The sequence below is a fragment of the Pan troglodytes genome, chromosome 1 (genome assembly GCF_028858775.2).
Source record: "Pan troglodytes isolate AG18354 chromosome 1, NHGRI_mPanTro3-v2.0_pri, whole genome shotgun sequence".
NCBI classification, from domain to species: Eukaryota; Metazoa; Chordata; class Mammalia; order Primates; family Hominidae; genus Pan; species Pan troglodytes.
The window spans coordinates 81,034,817-81,057,221 of record NC_072398.2 but is presented as its reverse complement, the minus strand read 5'-3'; the positions used below and the strand labels follow the sequence as shown (position 1 = coordinate 81,057,221).

Genomic DNA, 22,405 nt, shown 5'->3' with positions numbered 1-22,405 from the left:
TCTCCAACTCCTTCTACTCCTGCTTTCAGTAGTTCTCCATTGTTTATGATATAAAGAAGAAACAAACCCAGCTTCCTTGCCTGGTATATAGGGCACTTCATATTATAGCTGCTGCCAAAAATTGGTCATGCTGTCTACATTGCCATACTTGGAGTGTCACTGAATACATTCAGAGGACTATTGGAGTTCTCTGAATACATTATGCTGCCTTAAGTCAGCGTATCTTTACATACTCTGAGCCCTCTAACAGAAAAGACCTCCCATCACTATCACCATCATTTGGGTCACCTCATCTTTCAACATCATCTTAAGCTACATTTCCTGGCCCATATATTCCCTAATCAAAAATATGGGCCCTTATATACACCTACTGTACTACCTATCACAGTGCATTGTATATTTGTATGTTTTCATATATAAGAATGTAAGCACCTTTAAGGACAGTGTAATACATACATGCATACAGAAATAAAAGTTGGCAAAGACACCTTTTTGTCAAAAACTCTAGCTAACTAAATTTTTATTCATATCTTCCTGCATGATACAGGTTTTTGCTTTCTTTCTCTGCTTCCTAAAACTTGAATGAGAAACCAATGAATTACTGTTTCAGGGGTCCCATGGCCTCCCCACACAGTTGATTGCTTGCTACAAAGACTCAAAAGAATCAAAGGCACTTCAGTCATGGCTATGATTTATTATGGCAAGGAAAAAAGATCAGACAGAGTGGAAGAATCCAGGCTCAGTGTTCCAAAGTTCTCCCTTTCAGAATGTGCACCTCCCTTCCCAATAAAATACAGTAATACTTCTGTAGTTTTTCTGCCCTGGTGAAGCCTGCTTATAACTCAAAATCCAGGGTGTTTACTGGGGTCTGGTCATGTCGGCACCTCTGCCTGTGTGCCTAACCACAGTCACCTGAATTCCAGACCCAGAAGGAAAGTAGGTGTTCACCACAAATCATGTTATTTTTGCAGTTTACGCAAGCTGGCCCCACAGGGTTGTGTCCCAGGAAGGCAGAGCAATGTAACATGCCAAAAGTCAAGTTCTCAGACACCCGCCAAGGGCCAGCCTCATAAGCAGACCCTTCTAAAGATAGCAGCATCAGACCTGCTATCCCTTACCTTTGTTTACTAATACGTTGTAAGGCAAAGAATCCAGTTTCTTGCCCCCACAAAGGAGCAGAAACAGCAAGATACTCTAGCAACCCATCTCCCTCACTTATTTCAGATACTTGTAAAGATATGTGTTGAAATGACAGCAATTCTAACATATAGAACTTTTTTATTGATAAAGCTAGATAACGCTAACATATTAATAGTATCTTAGTTCATTTCCTGTTGCTTATGATAGAAATCTTCTGGGTAATTAATAAAAGAAATGCATTTTTTACAGTTATGGAGGCTGGGAAATCCAAGGTTGAAGGGCCACAATGGTACAAGCCTTCTTGCTGGCAAGGACTCTGCAGAGTCCCGAGCTGGCACAGGAAATCACATGATGAGAAGGCTAAGCTCAGGCTTCTCTTCCTCTTCTTATAAAGCCACCAGTCCCCACTGACCTGATAACCTATTAATCTATAAGTGAATTAATTCATTCTTGAGAGTGGAGCCCTCATGATCCAATCACCTTTTAAAGACCCCACCTCTCAGTACTGCCACATTGGGGATTAAGTTTCACCATGAGTTTTGGAGGGGACATGCAAACCATAGCACATAGCTTTTACTATAAACCAAGTGTGTGTTTTAAAGCACTTAAAATGTTTATTTTTTAATAACTTTTTTCTAGACTCTTATTTATAGGATTCAGTTGGACTGCAAACATTTTAAAATTTATAATTTAAATGTAAATTTCAGTTTCACCCTGTCTGAATAATCACAGATTGCATATAAGAAGATTGAAATTAATGAGGTTTTCTTTTCTAAGAACTACTAAGCTAATAATATAAGAAAAATGTATACATAGTATAAATTAAAAGAACATACGGGTTTGTTTTGTTTTTTTTTTTTTTTTGAGACGGAGTCTCACTCTGTCGCCCAGGCTGCAGTGCAGTGGTGTGATCTCGGCTCACTGCAACCTCTGCCTGCTGGGTTCAAGCAATTCTCCTGCCTCAGCCTCCCAAGTAGCTGGGGCTACAGGCATGTGCCACCATGCCCGGCTAGTTTTTTGTATTTTTAGTAGAGATGGGGTTTTTAACTTGATATACTGAAGAACAAGTGGTATTCAGAATTATAATGAGCATTTCCAATGAACCATAAATACATGGAATTTAATTTATTCTTTTAATATCTTTTTTCTTATTTATGCCTGGGGAATGCGTCTTTAACACATACCCACAGCAACTTTGATTCTTATAGAAAAGTTTTATAGCTACTATGAAAGTAGAGATATAGAAATGTAATAATTGTTGCAGAAACTCTTCTATTGAAGGAGATGGTGGTGAGGATAGCTATCCTATGTTTGTAAGAACCTAGATCTTCAATCTTTGAATTGAAAAAAATCAGGCTTAAGTTTTTAATAATAAATTCACACTCAATTTATTTTTGAATGGAATAATTTAATTACAAAATAAGAAGATGAAGGTCACTGTTGTCCAAAGTGTTCTGATACTCTACAATGTGGTCACAAAATTTGGGAAATACTACATTGTGTATACCTCTTTGTGAGATTCACAAGAACCTGTAGCGTAATAAAGCCTCTGAGAAGACTTGCAGCAAGAAACCTCTTTAAGCTTTGTTTGGTATATCATTTTCCACACTTACTTTATCATAAGCCTATTTTGTGGAATACCTACAAAAATCCCAAGTTTTAGAAATGCTCTGCTTCTGGATTATTCTAACTACATTCTAGACAAGTATTGAGTTCCTTAGAAACCTGGACTAGGAGAAGCTTTTATTTCCCTTTAGTTTTTCACTGTGTGTTTTGCACAGTAAAGAATTTCTTTCTACAGATTTATTCAAAATTCGCCAGCTATAATTCTAGTCATGTTCTTGTATTCTATCCATGGTACAGTATCCTTTATATAATAACCTTGTTTGGTAACTGAATTACTTAAGTCATTTCATTCCTGGTCTATCCTCTCCTAATCTTTGATTATGCTGTTTTTTCCACCCTAAAAAGTCTTTGTTCTCTTGTAAGGTATTTTAATAATACCTATAATATCAGTTAATTTGTGCCATTCTACCTATGTGTAATGGTGTTTTATGAAAGGGTTTACCATCTTGAAAATGGTATGCAAATTAATTCATATTTTTTAGTGCTATTTAATGAATTTCTGCTTATATTTTAGCCTAGTTTTTTACTAAATGTGACTAGTACTTTTAAAACGGGTTTATAGACTGTTTCTGGTTCATGTAACTTCATACTTTAACCTTGGAGTTATCTCCAGGATTCCAGATTTTCTGGAATATGCAATAGTAAAATACAAAGTCAGGAGTCTAGGTTTTATTTTCTTAGGTTAGTTGTACATCCTTCAGATTTACTCTTTTTCTCCATTAAAAGTTTCTTCCAAATAGAATAATAATTGATACTTTGAGCTGTTTCATTATTGCTTTGAAATTGCTGGATAATCAATTTTTTACCTATTATTTTGTTACTTCAATAAACCTATTATGTGCTAGATACTCTGATGGGTGCTGGTGATAATGATAACACAACGCCTACCCTCCTTGAGCTCTCAGTTCAGTGGGATACACAGACACATATACATAGTTACAATACAGTAATTGCATTGACAGAGCTTTGCAGTGCTTTGAGAGTATTAAGGACCCCTAATCTAACCTGAGGAAGGGGAGAATTATATTTTTATAATTCTTGGTTTGTGACACATTATCATTGTTAGTTCATACTTGGCTCCTTTTCTTTCTTTCTTTAGATACCCATGAGCCCACCAACTAATCCAAGAACTAAAAAACTCGCTGTAACTTAAATCTACCTGTTCACCCTATTTTGTCCATCTGCCTACCACACCAGTGGTAACCAGTGTCCTGAATGTTATGGTTATCATGCCTTGCTTTAAAAAACAAAACATAAACATATAAACATAAATTTTTACCCACTTTTGAACTTTATATAAAAATGATGTCATACTGTATACAAGACTGGGACTCTTTTTTTTCCTCAGATATTATCTTACTGTGATTCATCCATGTTACATGTAGCTCTTGCCCAATCATTTTTACTGCTATCTAATAATCCATGTTTGACTAAACCACTGTTTATCCATTTTCCTGTTAATGGACATTTAGGTTATTTCTAGTTTTTGGTATTAACAGTGCTGCTTTGAGCATTCTGAAATATTTCTCCTGATAACAGTTTTTCTTGTGTATATACCAAGGAATGGACCATTTACAAAATAATTTAAAATTGTTTTCCAAAGTGGGAGTGTAAATTAAATATAATATCTAACAATATTTTTTAAAAATCGTGTTTATTCACATCACTGATTCTTGTTGTCACATATCTTGATTTTTCTAATTGATTTGGTAAACAATAATATCTTATGGTCTTGATGTTCATTGCCCAATTTACAAATAAGATTATGCATCTCATATTTTTCAGCCTGATCTCCTGATCTGGTTTTTTGTTTGTTTGTTTGTTTTGAGATGGAGTCTTGCTGTCACCAGGCTGGAGTGCAGTGGCACGATCTCAGTTCACTGCAACCTCTGCCTCCCAGGTTCAAGTGATTCTCCTGCCTCAGCCTCCCAGGTAGCTGGGATAACAGGTGCATGCCACCACACCTGGCTAATTTTTGTATTTGTAGTAGAGATGGGGTTTCACCATGTTAGTCAGGCTGGTCTTGAACTCCTAAACCTCAAGTGATCCACCTGCCTCGGCCTCCCAAAGTGCTGGAATTACAGGCATGAGCCACTGCACCCGGTCCTGATCTGGTTTTCTACTGGGTTGTTTTAATTGAGTTGTTTTTCTTTTCCTTATTGATTTATAAGAGTTCTTAATGCATTTTTGATACTAATCCACTATCGTGTATTAGTGTACAAATATTTTTTCTATTTTATGATTTTTTTCACTGTTTTTAGGCTGTTTTTTGATGAACCATTTTTAATTTTCACATTAAATTTTATCAATCTTTTATGCTTGTCACTTTCTTTTATTTACAAAATCCTTATCTGGAATTTTAAAATTTATCTGAATTTCCTTTTGAAGTTTTACTTTTGACATTTAAGTTACTAAGTTATTTGGAACTGATTTTTGTTTATGATGTATATGTGTAACTTTTCCCTGCCCCATTTAGATAGCCAGTTTTTCCTCTGTACATTTATGAAATGGTGAATTTTCCCAGTGATCTGCTATCCCACCTATGTCATATTACAAAGATTTATATAAAACAGATTTGTTTCTAGGCTCTTTTGTTTCATCAGACAATTTGCCTGTCTCTCTGTCAGTATCATACTTTTGTAATTATTATAGCTTTGTAGTAAATCTTAATGGCTGCTAAGGCAAGACCCTTCCTTCTCTTTATTCATTTTTAGAAGGATCTTGGCTATTCTTTGTCTTTTGGTTGATTTTATAATCAACTTTTTCAGTTCTACAAATAAGTCATCAGAATATGCTTATAGTTGTAATAAATCTGTAAAATAAATTTGGGTGAAAATTGTTTATCTTTACAATACAAAGTTATGTCTACATTTATTTAGGCCTTTTTTTCTTTTTTCCTTGAGACAGGGTCTTGCTGTGTCGCCTAGGCTGGATTGCAGTGGCATGATCATGGCTCACTGCAATTTTGACCTCCTAGGCTCAGGCAATCCTCCCACCTCAGCTTCCTGAGTAGCTGGGACCACAGACGTGTGCCACCACTCCTGGCTTATTTTTGTGATTTTTTTGTGGAAATGGGGTCTCACTATGTTGCCCAGCCTGGTTTCAAACTCCTGAGCTCAAGGGATCCTCCTGTCTTAGCCTCCCAAACTGCTGGGATTATAGGTGTGAACTGCTGCACTCAGCCTATCCTAGGCCTTTTACAAAATATCTTTCAGTAACATTTTATTTTTCTGTGAGCAGGTTTTGCATATATTTTTTATAACTTAAAGACACTTTTTGTTGCTGTTATAAATGCATTCCTTTTAAAATTTAGGCTAATTGTCCCCTGCTGATATTTAGAAATGCAGTTAACTTGTATATGATTATGTATCCAGCTACATTCCTTTTCTATTATTTGTATTAATTGGCCCGTAGATTTTTTGAGTTTTGGTTTTTGTTGTTGTTTTAAGAGTTGTTTTGTTACCCAGGCTGGAATACATGGCATGATCTTAGCTCACTGCATCCTGTAACTACTGGGCTCAAGCCATCCTCCCACCTCAGCCTCCCAAATAGCAGGGACTACAGGTGTGTGTGTACCACCATGCCCAGCTAATTTTTTTCATCTTTTTTTAGAGATGGGATCTTACTGTGTTGCCCAGGCTGGTCTTGAACTCCTGGGCTCAAGCAGCCCTCCTGCCTCAGACTCCCAAGTAGCTGGGATTACTGCGGTGAGCCACCGTGCCTGGCCTAGAGCATACTTTTTAAATGAACATTTATGCTTTGATACAGCTCTCGTTTATTCATAATTATTACCACCTCATTTACTAATGCAGCCTTAATTTTGTCCATACATCTTGTTTTAAATGATTTGAAGCTGGGCACGGTGACTCATGCCTGTAATCCCAGCACTTTGGGAAGCTGAGGTGGGTGGATCATTTGAGGTCAGGAGTCCAAGACCAGCCTGGTCAATATGGTGAAACCCCATCTCTACTAAAAATACAAAAATTAGCCAGATGTGGTGGAGGCCTGTAGTCCCAGGTACTTGGGAGGCTGAGGCAGGAGAATTGCTTGAACCTGGGAGGCAGAGGTTGCAGTGAGCTGAGATCCCGCCACTGCACTCCAGCCTAGGTGATAAAATAAATGATTTGAGCTGCCATGTAAATTCTTGTTGCATAATTTTTTTCTCATTTATAGCTCTTATGTCCTTTGGCTTAGCAACACAGTTATTTCCTCTGCTACCTATAACTCTACTTTCTTAGCAAAAGAGTTTTTTCTTTATTGGTTTCTTGCTAATCACATATTTGTAACTGATTCATTATTCCTTTTTCTTCCATTCAGAAAAATGAGAGATCCAAGCATATGTCTCTTAAGTATGTCTCTTTCGAGAATATTTGACCTCTCTATCCTTCCCATTCTCACCTCCCAGTCAGAAAGAGATAGAGTGAACTAAACATGTCAGCTTTTCTGGGAGTTTCTAACTGTATCTAACTTAAAAATGTATGTGGAGATTCCTTTTTCTTTGATAGCATAGAAAAAAGTTTTGAAAACACTTTTCAAGTAAGTCTATATAGCTTAAAGTATACCATTTAGTTTATGAAAAAGTAAACATCTTTTTATTATGAAAGTAGAAGTATATAATTGTTACATAATTATTTTAAAAATTGTTAGTCACAATTTAGTGTCCATCTTTCCAAACCCTTTCTATGCATATATAATTTTATTCTATGAATTATTCTTTAGCCTGTGTTTTAGATTAAGCAGTATAATGGTGATATCTTTCATGTGGTTGTTTATGGATCATTCATACCCTTTTTAATGGCTGCATAAGTATTTCATTGTATGGATGTGCCATAATTTATTTAACCTATTCTTTCTATATGAACATTTAGATTATTTCCAATCTGTCTCAATTACAGTTGTGCAGTGAAAAAAAGTTTATGTATTTACATATTTTAAGTTTTTCTGTAATATACATTTTTTAAAAGTTAAATTGCTGAGTCAAAGCTTATATGACTTAATTTCTCTTCAAAAATATATTTTACTGGAACTTTACACTATGGGTGGGAGTGTAAATTTATACAGCCACTTTGGAAAACCACAAATAGATCTTCAGTTTGAGAGTATCTATTAAAGCAGAACATTATGCACATACTGAGGTCTAGCAGCTCCTCTTCTAGGTATATATCCAACATAAATATGTACATAGTTCACCAAAAGACATACACAAATGTGGATAGTAGCCTAATATTAGTAATCAAAAATGTTGACAACCCAATGTCCACCAATAGTAGAATGGATAAATATTAATATATTTATACCAAGTAATACTCTGCAGCAAAAAGGATGAATGAACTACAGCCAAGTACAACATGGGTGAATCTTACAAACATAATTTTGAGCTAAAGAAGCTAGACATAAAAAAAAATGTATTATTCCACTTAATTAAAGTTCACAAGCAGGCAAAATTAATTCATGATATCAGAAGTCAGAATAATGGTTTCCTTTAAAGGGACAGTAATGATGGAAATGGGGTATTTAGGAGACTTCAGGAATTCTGGTTATACTGTTTCTAAATACTGGTGCTGATTATATGGGCCTGTTTTGTTTGCAAAAATTCATTGAGCTTTTTACCTTATGATTTTCAACTTTCCTGTATATGTGTTATATTTAGTAAAAAGTTTACAATATCTTTTTTACGTGTAAAAACCACTTTCAAACTCCTCTCAGTAATGCCTGTTTTCCTGAACTCTTACCATTCTGATATACATAAAAGTCTTTTCCATCTAATAAACATAAAAAGATCAGTTTTTTGTTTTTATCCTATTATTAGTGAGACTGAGCATCTTTTATATATTTGTTAACTGTTATGAGATCTGTTTTTCTTACTGATTTGTAACCTTTTTAAAGATTATGGACGTCTGGTCTATTATATGTCAAAATATAGTATTTTAAATAAATTCAAACTGACAAAATTATTAAGTAATATGGGTTAGGAGAGAAGTTTTATTTTAATAGTTAAATCAGTTTTTAAGAGTCCTTTGTTCTTCAATCCCAGTTCTGTCACCAAATCATTTCTTAAGAGAGTAAAATCTGCTTCATTAGTTCTAAATTCGTAATATGGAGTCCATAAAGAAGATGCTATTTGAAGGCCCTTGTTTTATTGCTTATATATTAATATTCTTTTTTTTTTTTTTTTTGAGACAGACTCTCGCTCTGTCACCCAGGCTGGAGTGCAGTGGCGCGTTCTCGGCTCACTGCAAGCTTTGCCTCCCGGGTTCATGCCATTCTCCTGCCTCAGCCTCCTGAGTAGCTGGGACTATAGGCGCCTGCTGCCAAACCTGGCTGATTTTTTGTATTTTTAGTAGAGATGGGGGTTTCATTATTCTTTTTACCTAAAGTAGTCTGTTTTTGGAACATCTTTAAACCACATTTTAAATAAAGTATCAAAATAGAAGTCTATCCACTGCTATTATATATTACCTTTAGTTTCTTTTCATTTCTCTTTATGTGTTTTCTTAATATGGAGAAGAGGGGAAAGAATATTGGATAAAATTTGTTATATTTGTAGTAAAATTGCACATGAATTTTGTCTGTATTATGTTTTTATAAAATAGCCCTTTAAAAACCAGTTTGCCGCATGCTATTGCCTTTACTTTTCATCCAGTACCAAATTTCTAAGTGATCTCTTAACTAAAATACTTTGTTGTAGTAACTCAACTAGTCTGACGTCTCACTGTTGTGTCTGCGTTTTTATGCTTTTGGTTGGGGGTGCCTTATTGAGATAGTGTGTTTATGTATTTCCTAGACTTACCATATTTTCATAAGTTTCTCATTATTCTTTGTGAATATTTTTATTAATTTTTGTTTTTTTAATATGTAATTCATAGACGCTCTGCTGTTGCCCGTATTCAGGAGTTCTTCAGACGGCGAAAAGAAAGGAAAGAAATGGAAGAATTGGATACTTTGAACATTAGAAGGCCACTAGTAAAAATGGTTTATAAAGGCCATCGCAACTCCAGGACAATGGTACCAAATGTTCATGGCATTTTTTGGTGAAATTGCAGTTTCATGCTCTGAGTGTTTTTCCATAATGATTTATCTTCATATATTGCCAATGGGATTTCAGTATTACATTATTAAATCTTCAGTTATCTCTTTATCCAACATGGTTCTTTTAGCCCTATAATATATTGTGAAAGATCATTATTTTTTACAAGAAAACTCTACTAAAAAAATGCAGTTTAAAAAAATTTTTAGTTTATACAAGTAATCATTGCTTTTTTTTTTTTTTTTTTTTTTTTTTTTTTTCCCTCTCTTTCTCACATTTGCTGTCTACCTGAAAAGTTTCTGGTGGATTTTTTTTTTTTTTTTTTTTTTTTTTAGCTTGTATTAGCATTCTTTGTTAGTTTTGGAGAGAAGGATTTGGATCTATAAAATCTAAGTTGATTGCAAAAAATAGTCAGGCCACTCTATACCCATTTTTAAGATTGACAAGTGAAAATTTGTTTTAGTGACTTACCAGATGAAATAAGAATAGACCAGAAAGATCTCTAAGATCTTTTGTAGTTTTTACGATCTACAAGTTTCTACACCCAGTGTAATATTAATTACTTAATAAGAAAAGTTTTTGAGATGACTAGTGTAACTGTTACTCTGATCCCTTCATAACTAGAAAGTGTTGTTCTCCTCATATACATTGCATCATCAGAAGCTATCTACAGAATCAGTTTTAATCCATATTACTGCCGTATTACCCTTGCTGATGAATTTGTAGCTTGCTTTCTTTAGGATCTAGGTTAAAAAATAACATTTGGGGTGGGGAAGTAATTAGCTCTTTCTATAAATATCATTGCTAGTAACAATTTACTCATTTTTAAAAGGTTACTCATTATTAATAGAAGTAACCAATTTATATTTCTTGCATTTTATTGCCTAAAAGTTAGCATGAAAATAATTAGAGGAAGGAGTGAGAAAAGAGAAGATAAGTAAATTTAACAGTAGCTCAGATAACAATAAAATTGTCTCCCCTCTTTTGTGAGAGCACCAAAAATGGCAAAGTAGCAGCTGCAGTTAAAATTTTTTAAAATCCTTGTTTGAAATACAAAGATTTTTGATGTTTCATTCATGTGCATTCATTTAAAAATGTCATTATAACTATTCCAGTATATCATATGCCTTTGATTCTGCTTCATAAAATTAAGTATGTTTATATCTTTCTCAATTGTGTTAGCTTATAATAGCTAATGAAAAAATTGGTGCTTTCTATTCTTTGGGTCTAAAGCAAAATACAAAAGACAATTTCTTTTTTCTGTGAATTATTTCATTGTCTTATAAAGCTAAATTGGTACAATTTTTGGAAAGTTCAGCAACATATATATAAATTGCCATTATACTGCCCAAAACCCAGAAATCCTATTCTTTCATTTAGCAGTTAATAATTAAGCACCTATTGTATCCCAAGTACCATTTCAGGTGCTATAAATATAGTATTGAACAAAGCAAAGTCCCTCTTCTTACAGGGGATTTTCTATTACTTACTGCCATCGTACCCTTGCTGATGAATGCCTATCATAATTTAAAGAAGCTAGAAGACAGATTTTTGTCAGTTTTTTTTTTATAGAGAGGGGATCTCACTATATTGCCCAGGCTGGTCTCAAACTCCTCAGCTCAGGCAGTCCTCCTGCCTTGGCCTCCCAAAGCGCTGGGATTACAGGTGTGAGCCACTGTGCCCAGCATCAATTTTTAATTTTACTATTTTCTAAGCCAGTTTTTTTTAAAATGTAAGAATTTTAAAAAAAAGAAAAAAATGTAAGAATAGCATAAATCTTTGTTTTAATAACTTTGATTTGAATTTTTAAATAATTTTTTTTAACCCTTAGATAAAAGAAGCCAATTTCTGGGGTGCTAACTTTGTAATGAGTGGTTCTGACTGTGGCCACATTTTCATCTGGGATCGGCACACTGCTGAGCATTTGATGCTTCTGGAAGCTGATAATCATGTGGTAAACTGCCTGCAGCCACATCCGTTTGACCCAAGTAAGATATCTTTTCTAGGACGAGGGCTAGAAATTATTTGTATGACTCATCAGTCATACAAAATTATTTTTTTTTTAGTTGTTAATATTATAAGAATAATCCAAACTATCTGACTAGGCACCAGTAGAGTCAATTACAGCTGAACTTGAGCTTCAAACACACCTATAACTGCTTTTTGCACAAAGTAAAAGAAAATAGGTTAAAAAGTTTATTCTCCCAATATTTCTTCTAAGTTTTACAAGCTGTAAGAGGTTTGGTGTGACTGAACTTTTTATTGTATATCCAAATTGAACATCCAGTCATTTTTAGTCTTCACATATCTGAATTAATTTATCAGAACAAAAGAGCATTGCTCTTGTCTTCTTTTTGAAATTGCCCACATATCTCATAAAAGAACAATGAATAAGTGACTTCAACAATGAATCTGAGTGACTTCAACATGGTCTTAAAATTATGTTCTAGGATAACATTTAGCAAATTGTCAAAATAATATTTTCAATTAACAGTTAAATATATAGTGTACAATTGCTGTTCAAGGTCAGTTTTGCTATATATACATATATGCATAATATAAGCATATCCTGAATTGCATGTTTCTAGGCTTCATATTAATACGTAAATTTTATTTCTAGTTTTAGCCTCATCTGGCATAGATTATGACATAAAGATCTGGTCACCATTAGAAGAGTCAAGGATTTTTAACCGAAAACTTGCTGATGAAGTAAGATTTTTATTGTACTTACTATAGATCATATTTCAATTTGTTCCTAAAATGCTTCCCTAAGAAAAATTAAAAGTTATTAGTTGCTAACATGAAACAAGTTAATGCAGTTAAGGAGGTCAAATTTTAAGAAAAAGAAAAATTAAGATAAAAGGATGTCTATAATACTAGGGAGGTAAAATCAAAATAGTAGCTTACTAATTATAATATTCATCATCGGTAACACCAGATTAGGTGTATAGTAGTTTAAGAAAAACAGGTTTGAGTATTCATGTTATTACAATAAAGAATCACACACCCAAAAATCTGTCCTTTTAAGAAAATAATTTTATTATAACTGTTTCTCCAAAAGCCTAGCAATTTTTCCATTTTTAGTACAGCTATTTTTCCATTTTGAGTTTTTCTTAAAAAGGAAATGGAACTTTGTTTTTCAGGATTAGTATATAGCAGAACAAATGAGTGAAGAATCTTTTCCTTTATCATTATATTCTAAGATTTTTTAAAGCCTGTTAAAACAGTATTTTCAACCTGAGTTCTTTGGAGCTCTGGATTTCTTCTGGGATGGGAGAGGGAAGGTGGATAATAGGAAGGCATTACTCTGGGCCTTTCCTCCCCAACTTCAACCAGGGTTTTTATTTGTGGGTTCTCATATACTATTTCTTATGAAAATGAGAATCCATTGCTAAAAATGTTAGTAAGTTGGAAAACCACTACTCTAGACTAACACTGACTGTTCGTAGCACAATTCCCATGTATACTTTCACTCATTGAATAGGCATTTATAAAACACTTGATGTATTGTATACATAATGCTGGATGTAAAAAAGATAAGGCCCTACCCTCAGAGTTTAGTGGGAAAGACAATGTAAACAGCTAGAACATACTGTAGTGGGGTCTGTGTCAGTCAGAGGTATACACATAAGTGTTTTGGAAGCCCACAGAGAGGAACAGCTGTGTCTGTAAATGGGGTAGATAGGATGGAGAGGTCTTCACAGAAGAAATAAGAATTGGACAGAAGTCTGAGAATAGTTCACCAGGCAGACAGGGAGCAAAGCAGCATTTAAGACAGAAGGATCAGCATATGCCAAAGCATGAGAGGGTAAATGAACCATCAGTGTGCCTGGAACCCTAGAGTACGTGCACAAAAGTGGCTTAATCAAACTAAACGGTTAGGTGAGGGTAAGATTGTGAAGGGCCCTGTGGGGCACCCTGATGAGTTGGGAATTTATTATTTCAGTATTGGGGAACTGTTGATCAGAGTAGCATCTTTCTCTTCCTCTCATACTCTTTCTTTCATCCTTTTTTTCCTTTGCCATGTTTTTTGCTTTTCCACTTTTTTCCTTTGCTCATGGTTACATATTGCATCTCTGGGTGTTCACGAATATTCAAGTAATCCTATTCTTGGTACTTAAGGCTCAGTTTCTTGTTAACCCTTGCCCAAAAATTTATTTTCCAAGACTACTCTGCCTCAGTCAAGGTAACATCTTTTGAAGGGATTCAAGTGGCCCATGGATAATAATTTAATTGTATTTCGTCACTAAAGTTATCAGTTCTCCTATAGGGAAAACAAGGAGCCAACAAAGTAAATGGCTCTGAGAAACAAATTGCAAGTAAAAGCTAAATTAAATTCTTAAATGTTTTAAGTAGCCTCAAAGTTTGACCTTTGTTTTTCTGCCATTTGAAAGAGTTGTGTTCTTTGACCTTCCTCCTTTAAATACAAGTTACAGTGATTATTTGGCATTGAATAGACTTAAGGCAGAAATATAGACATCAGACGCATAAAGAATGAAGTAATTCCTCCTGGTACTGGCTGATTGTTTACAGTTTGCCTGATCTTCAAGGAAAAAATACAGTTACTTTATGATCTTTGATATGATTTTTAACTTGCCTTGTAGGTTATAACTCGAAATGAACTCATGCTGGAAGAAACTAGAAACACCATTACAGTTCCAGCCTCTTTCATGTTGAGGATGTTGGCTTCACTTAATCATATCCGAGCTGGTAGGAACTTTTAAGTATACTACTAAAACCATTTTTATATTTGAAAATATGTTATTATTTAAGATCTGCTTTAAAGGGGTTTATATATATTTTTTAATATCACAAAATGAGGGTAGCTTAACTTCTAAACTAGGATTTCTGTGAATGCTTGATCTTAGCACAGTAACTTAGTTCCTCATGAACTACATTTGTCGTAAAATGGTCAAAATGAAAAGACCAGAGTCACGTAAAAACTCTTATCAGCTGCTGTTTTCTTAGAGTACAGGACCATACTATTAACCTTAGGATATATTATAGTGCATATTCTTTAATGGTAGGTTTGTTGAAAATCAGTCATAGCCCAAACAGAAATAAATGTGACATGCTAAGAAATGAAACATACCTCAGTTTGCTTTTTGAATATTTTTTTGTTTTAGATAAACTGTGAGGTGCAGTGCCACAGATACATAAAAATGCATATATTACAACTAATGTTCAAGAAGGAATTGAATAATTTATAACAAAAGAAAAGGTCTAGTATCTGTTATAAGCAGAATATATTTATCAAACAAAAGAGTTTTACCACTCTTCACTGATTTCATAAATGTCCCTATACGTTTGGTATTAGCTATCATTTAATAATAATAGGTACCATTTATAAAGTAACTATAATGTATCAGGCTTATACTAATTATTTCACAGCTTTATCCTCATTTACCTCCAATCCTTTACAAAGTAGGTTATTTGTAATAACTTAGCCCAAGTCACACAACTGATAAATATTAAAGCCAGAATTTGAAATTAGCTTCCAAGCCCTTACTCCCCTTTGACCTATAAATTTCACTTACAGGAATATATTCAAATCATTCATATGACATGCAAACCTCTGGATGATCTAATCTCAAACTATTCTAGCTGATTTACAGCATTCTTTTCTTCTGTGACTACTCGATCCACACTGGCCCTCTTTGATTTTTGGGGATACACCAAACTCTTTCCCACCTCAGGGTTTTTATAATCGTGCTGTCCCCTCCCATCTTCACTCTGTTGAGATAACTTCTTACTGTAAGAACTGCATAAGCAGTGAATTAAATACCACTTCCTCAGAGAGAGTGGGGAATGGAGACAAGTATTCCACAGAAAGTAGACAGCGTGTAGCGTTTTTCTAAGCCCTAGAGGAGAGAAAGTATAGCACATCTGAAAAATTGAAAGAAGACCCATATGTTTGTAATTAAAAGAATTAGAAAATAATCCTCAAATGTAAATATTAACTTTTACCAGGAAAGAGGGAAAACTTCAAATGGTGAAAACAACAACAAAAAATAAACCTGGAATGTAAACAAAAAATGTTAGTAGACCAACAAAATGTTTTTGTAATCTTCTTTGGGTTCCTGTATTATTAAATTATAATAACACTGTAACTTTTTTAAAATATATTTTGTTCAATAACAGCAAGTAACCCTTAAAATTCATCCATTTGAATTTCACATTTGAGGAAGCAGCATTTTAAAACAAGAAAAACGTTTACTGGTAATGACACCTAAAATGTGCTTATCTTATCTAGTGGATGGCTCTTCCTCAGTAGTTTTCCTGCAGAAAATTAATTCTCTTTCCAGTTGCACAAAAATCTATTTGTGCTAATGTAGCAGTGGTTGGTTAGTTAATAGCCACTACCATCCTTCTTTGGTTTTAGAATTAGATAAGATGTTTTATAATATAAAAATTCTCTTTCATTTCTTTTTGCCAGCAATCAAAAAGACAATTTCTAGTTGGTTTAGTCAGCTTATCTTCTTGCTTCTGTTATACAAAATACTAGATAGAATAAAGTGCCCAAGAGTTAACATTTCTGCTGCCCTTATCTTTAAGATATCTAGTTATTTGGTGGGTCAGTTAGTCAACCACTCTTTTTCTCTCCTATCCAGTGTCCTGCAGTCCAAATACAATAATGTGTGCATATTCAGGAGAGTTAAAAATGGACTTGGATCAAATAAGCACATGGTAGCCACAAAGTACCTTCTCGGCTCATCCATTACTCCAGAAGGCTTCCTAGGAAGTCCAGGGAATAGATACGGACAGTTTCTTTCTGTTGGAGCTGTGATTTTTAATGAAGGAGCCTCCTAAAATCATCTGTAGGGGTTTTACAAACTACAAATACTTACCTAGGTCTCACCTGCTAAAGATTCTGGTTCATTTTAGCTGGATAGAGATTAAGCTTCTACATTTTTAAAAAGCAACCAAAGTTAATCTCATGAATAATGCACTAAAGACTGCTAGTCTAGTGGCCACTTGAGATGGAAAGGCATTTCTGACATCCCTAGAAGCTTTGAGAGGCTTTGGAAAGATGGTAATGGTTTACATGGATCATTCTAGACTCCTCTAGAATGTCTTAGAATCACTTTACTGCCCGCTTAAAATTCTCCTTTGCCCACACATGTTCTTAGGGTAGAGTCCAAATGTGTTAACATGTCTTACAAAACCCTGCATTATCTCTTGACATTCTTCCCATTATACCTCTGGATCTTAGCACAGATAGTTACCATTTCTCTGTCATGGGTTTGCAAAGCCTGTTATCCTATTGAGATCACAATCACTGATTAAATCGTTCACAGATTGACTCCCTCAGTAAGTGATACTAACTTTACTCCAGAATAGACCTAATATTTATATACCCTTGATCTCCCTGCTTCTACTTCTCTTGTCCTCATACAGTCTGATTTTCACACAGCAGCCAAAGGGATCCTTTCAAAACAGGTCAGTTAATTTTTTTGTTAATAGCCAGATATGGTTTTTATTGTAACCACTCAACTCTGCCATTGTAATGCAAAAACAGCCATAGACCATATGTAAATGAACAGGTATGGCTCTTATAATAAAACTTAATTTATAAAAACAGAGCCAGGTACAGTGGCTCACGCCTGTAATCTCAGCACTTTGGGAGGCTGAGGCAGGTGAATCACCTGAGGTCAGGAATTCAAGACCAGCCTCGCCAACATGGCAAAACCCCGTCTCTATAAAAATAAAAAATAAAAAAAATTAAAAATACAAAAATACAAAAATTAGCTGGGTGTGATGGTGCACACCTGTAATCCCAGCTACTTGGGAGGCTGAGGCAGGAGAGTCACTTTAACTTGGGAGGTAGAGGTTGCAGTGAGCCAAAATTGCGCCACTACACTCCAGCCTGGGTGACAGATTGAGACTCTGTCTCAAACAAAACCAAAATCAGGCAGTGGGCTGTATTTGCCTATGGGCTATAGTCTGCTACCACCTTTTTAAAACACAAATTAGATACCACCCCCTCTTAAAATTCTCAGGGACTCCCTATTGCTCTTAAAGTAAAACCCAGACTTCTTACTCTGGCCTTCAAGGTCCTACATGACATACATTCTGCCAACCTCTGACTTCCACTCAGTCCACCTTTTTTTCTAGCTCACTACATTTTAGCCATACTGGCCTCTCTTCCTCAAACTCATCAAGCTTAGTAGCACATTTAGGACCTTTTCACTTGTTCCTCTGCCCAACTTTGCCCCCAGGACTTCACATACAATTGAGGTCTTAGCTCCAATATCACCTCCTTAGAAAAGTCTTCCCTGGTAGCGCGGTGGCTCATGCCTGTAATCCCAGCACTTTGGGAGGCCGAGGCGGGTAGATCACGAGGTCAGGAGATTGAGACCAGCCTGGCCAACATGGTGAAACCCCGTCTGTACTAAAAAATACAAAAATTAGCTGGGTGTGGTGGCGCGTGCCTGTAGTCCCAGCTACTTGGGAGGCTGAGGCAGGAGAATTGCCTGAACCCAGGAGGTGGAGGTTGTAGTGAGCCGAGATTGCACCACTGCACTCCAGCCTGGTGACAGAGGGAGAATCAGTCTAAAAAAAAAAAAAAAGAAAGAAAAGAAAAGTCTTCCCTGGTCACCCAATCTAAAGTTGTTTTCTGTGTCTTCTCATATCTTCCCTCTCACTTAGTCATTCTTGTTCATTGCCTTATTTTCCTCAAGTACTTATCACTCTTAAGCTTTAATTTCTTTATTTATTGTCTTATTACAGATTAGAGGAGAAAAATGCAGGTGGTACCTTTGTTGTCTGTCTTCCTCCTTAGAAAGTAAGCTTATAAAGAGCAGAGACCCAGTTTGTCTTAATTTGCAGCTGGGTCTTTAGGCTCCTAAAACAGTGCCTACCACATAGTAGTTGCTTAACAAATACTGAGTATTCTGGTAAATAAGTACACATCTAGTATCAAATCTCTAGCTAACAATGAATTTGTATTATTTCTTTTAAAGAAAGTAAATAAGTTCTTTGTAAAGGGTAGCCTGGAAAATAAAACAACAGTGTTTTTTGTGGAACACAGGCTTCCATTGGGAAATTTTTTTCTTATCTACCTTCCCTCCCTCTGCAGCAAACTCAGTGTCTCTTCATATCATATCTTCCCCAGCCAAAAATAATTTCCGAAGAAATATTCTAACAGAATAAAAGGAACCTTTCTACAAATGTAAACCTTATTTACAAAAGCAATTTGACATTGCTACTTCTGAAAAACAGTATACATAGACATCCTGGCTAACATGGTGAAACCCCATCTCTACTAAAAACAAAAAAATCAGCCGGGTGTGGTGGCACACTCCTGTAGTCCCAGCTACTCGGGAGGGCGAGACAGGAGAATCGCTTGAACCCGGGAGGCGGAGGTTGCAGTGAGCCAAGATTGCGCCACTGCACTCCAGCCTGGGCGACAGAGCGAGACTCGGTCTCAAAAAAAAAAAAGAAGAAAAAGAAAAAGAAAAACAGTATACATAGAAGTGATTCTTATTTCCAGTTTTTATTTAAGAGAACACACTGTTCTTCAGACCTCCTTGTCTATAATTGCCAACCAGAGATTTGTATAAGTGTTAACTGCTTTGCAGCCTTACTACTTCAGTAGCATTTCATGAACAGAAGATTTAATTAATTCTGAGAAGTTGGGCTTACATTCTGGAAGAGGTGACTATGCATCAGTTAAATGAATTGAATTTGAGGAGAGAACAACTATTCTGCTTTCCTCATTTCAGAAGCCACTGTCACTTATTCTGTGACCTATCGTAAAAGACTCTTGGCCCTCATTTGTCTCTTTATTGTGTGCCTCTGAGTGTAAAAGTCTAACCTCTACTGCAAACTCCCTGATTTAAAGGCTGTGACATTTTTTTCTTAACTCTCTATTATCCCATCTTCTTTATAATGTGACAACCAAAAGAAATTTGAGTAAAAAGCCTGCCAACTTTGAGATAGGCCGTTACTGCTTCATCATGCTCTAACATGACAGGATAGGTTTCTTGAATATATTCAGTCATACTCAGGATTCCCATTCCTGAGCCCTACTTAAGTAGAATAGCAACTTCATGTTTTGTTCTCTCTTGAAAGTATCACACAATAAAAACAATGTAATTTTTTTATACTAATATCCCTTAGGTAGCCTTTAATTCTTCTACTGTGTTTAAATTCCTTACTGATCTATAAAGGTCTATTCAAATCTTATTTTGTTCATTTATTTTATAAATATGTATTGAATACATATTTATAAAATAAATGAACAAAATAAGATTTGAATAGACATATTTATAAAATAAATGAACAAAATAAGATTTGAATAGACCTTTATAGATCAGTAAGGAATTGAATACTTATTTGTATTCAATACCTATTTGTATAATTAAGGTTATAAAGGTTACACATACATTTTGTCATTGGTTTGACATTGGATTAGAGTTGGCATAGAGGAGATTTAATCTAATTCACTTGGACAATTAAACAATTAAAAGGGACATATAGTCCCTTCAGTGTACTGTTCTTGGTGCTGTTGACCTAGGATCCAGTGGGAGCATTTAATCCTGTGTAGATAATAAATAAAATCTCAGGATTCAGTCTTCTCTTGCTGTTGACAGTGGGACTGAACTGTTTTCCTTATGCTTAACCTTAATATTTTCCATGTTACTATGTGGAAATGTTTCTGGGGCAGAAACATCCTAGTTCCATCTCAGTGGTGGTAGTGATTTTATGCTGTTGCCTTCTTCACAATACCCTTATGTAATGTATCTTACCTTAATAAAACTTATTTATTCAGTAAACCTTCATTGAACATCCTATACTAGGCTCTGAGGATATAAAGATAAAAAGAAGTAACTCTTGCCCTCCAGGAACTCTCAGTCTGGTCTGCAGGAAGACATGCAAACAACTATTACTGTAATTAGGATAATCATTGTGAAGTTCATATAAGATATTCTAGAATGTGGAGGAGGGAGTTCATAATTCTGCAGATAGCCTGTTTGGAAATGTCCAGGAAAAGTTTCACCAAGGGGATAATAGTTGTATTGAGATGAGTAAACCTTTATAGCTAAAGAATTGGGCAAAAGTATCCCAAGCAGAGGAATAGCAAGTGTAAATCCTGAAAACTTGAACGAGCGTACTGTACTCACCAGTTTGTAAGTTTATATTCACTTGAGTGTTTAACCTAAATAAGCTCCTTGAGACCAGAAACTTACATCTGTTTTGGTCACTGTTGTATTCTCAGGTTTTATCACAATGCCTGGAACATAGTATTTAATTAGAAAAAATCTTTTTACAAACAGAATTACACAAATCCTCAACAATGGTCCACATATTTTCTCTCACACAGCTGCCTCCTCACTCCCCTTTGCAGCACCTGATGTACCTCCTTAGAAACCTAGACTCCAAAGAACACTGTTTGACAAACACTGCAGTAGAACATAATATATCAAGATTTTAGGAGTGGGTTTCTTTTTTCATTTTTACATGTTTTAGAATAACATGCATAATCAAAGCTAATAATACTGTGTTTTCTTTACTCTTTTATTTGCCTCTAAAAAACATCCACACATAGTGGTGAACTGTTTTTTAATGCGTTTTAAATAAAAGGCATTGAAAAATATTAATAATTGTAATTACTAAAAGTATTTCTCTTTGCGATTCTCTTATCTGTGTTTCCAGACCGGTTGGAGGGTGACAGATCAGAAGGCTCTGGTCAAGAGAATGAAAATGAGGATGAGGAATAATAAACTCTTTTTTGGCAAGCACTTAAATGTTCTGAAATTTGTATAAGACATTTATTATATTTTTTTCTTTACAGAGCTTTAGTGCAATTTTAAGGTTATGGTTTTTGGAGTTTTTCCCTTTTTTTGGGATAACCTAACATTGGTTTGGAATGATTGTGTGCATGAATTTGGGAGATTGTATAAAACAAAACTAGCAGAATGTTTTTAAAACTTTTTGCCGTGTATGAGGAGTGCTAGAAAATGCAAAGTGCAATATTTTCCCTAACCTTCAAATGTGGGAGCTTGGATCAATGTTGAAGAATAATTTTCATCATAGTGAAAATGTTGGTTCAAATAAATTTCTACACTTGCCATTTGCATGTTTGTTGCTTTCTAATTAAAGAAACTGGTTGTTTTAAGATACCCTGAATTTGACTTTTTATTTAATGCCTTGCTACTTTGACCCACAGTTTTCCAATCTCTCCTGTAGCATACGATGACTATTTTTCTATATTTTCTAGATTTAACAACCTTTTCCTTTTTTGCTTGTGTGGGATAGAATCACATAGAAGGACTTCCTTCATTTCTCTTTCCAAGGTACAGCTGACCCTTGAGCAACCCAGGGGTTAGTGGCACCAGCCCCCCTCACAGTTGAAGATTCATGTGTAACTGTTGACTTCCCAAAAATTTGACCATTAACAGCCTGTTGATCGCAAGCCTTACTGATAGCATGGTCAATTAACACATATTTTGTATATTATATGTGTTATATTCTATACTCTTACAATAAAGTAAGCTACAGAAAAAGTGTTATTAAGAAAATCATAAGGAAGAGAAAATATATTTACTGTTCACTAGGTGGAAATGGATCATCATAAAGGTCTTCATGTTGAGAAGGCCGAGGAAGAGG

General features: G+C 35.0%; 1 protein-coding gene across 26 annotated transcripts in view; it reads left to right on the top strand.

Moving 5' to 3' along the window:
* Positions 1-21,916, top strand: part of DCAF6 (DDB1 and CUL4 associated factor 6) — a 138,349-nt gene extending 116,433 nt beyond the window's left edge. For 21 of the 26 annotated variants that reach the window (XM_063811648.1, XM_063811653.1, XM_063811620.1 and 18 more), the window contains 5 exons: positions 9,633-9,771; positions 11,625-11,781; positions 12,414-12,502; positions 14,398-14,503; positions 21,452-21,916. In XM_063811648.1, the coding sequence (XP_063667718.1) occupies positions 9,633-9,771; positions 11,625-11,781; positions 12,414-12,502; positions 14,398-14,503; positions 21,452-21,516 (556 nt within the window). In that variant the 3' untranslated portion in view covers positions 21,517-21,916. The remainder of the gene's footprint in view (positions 1-9,632; positions 9,772-11,624; positions 11,782-12,413; positions 12,503-14,397; positions 14,504-21,451) is intronic. The other 5 variants (XM_063811637.1, XM_063811615.1, XM_009437240.5 and 2 more) reach the window with 2 other exon arrangements.
* Positions 21,917-22,405: the final 489 nt, after the last annotated feature.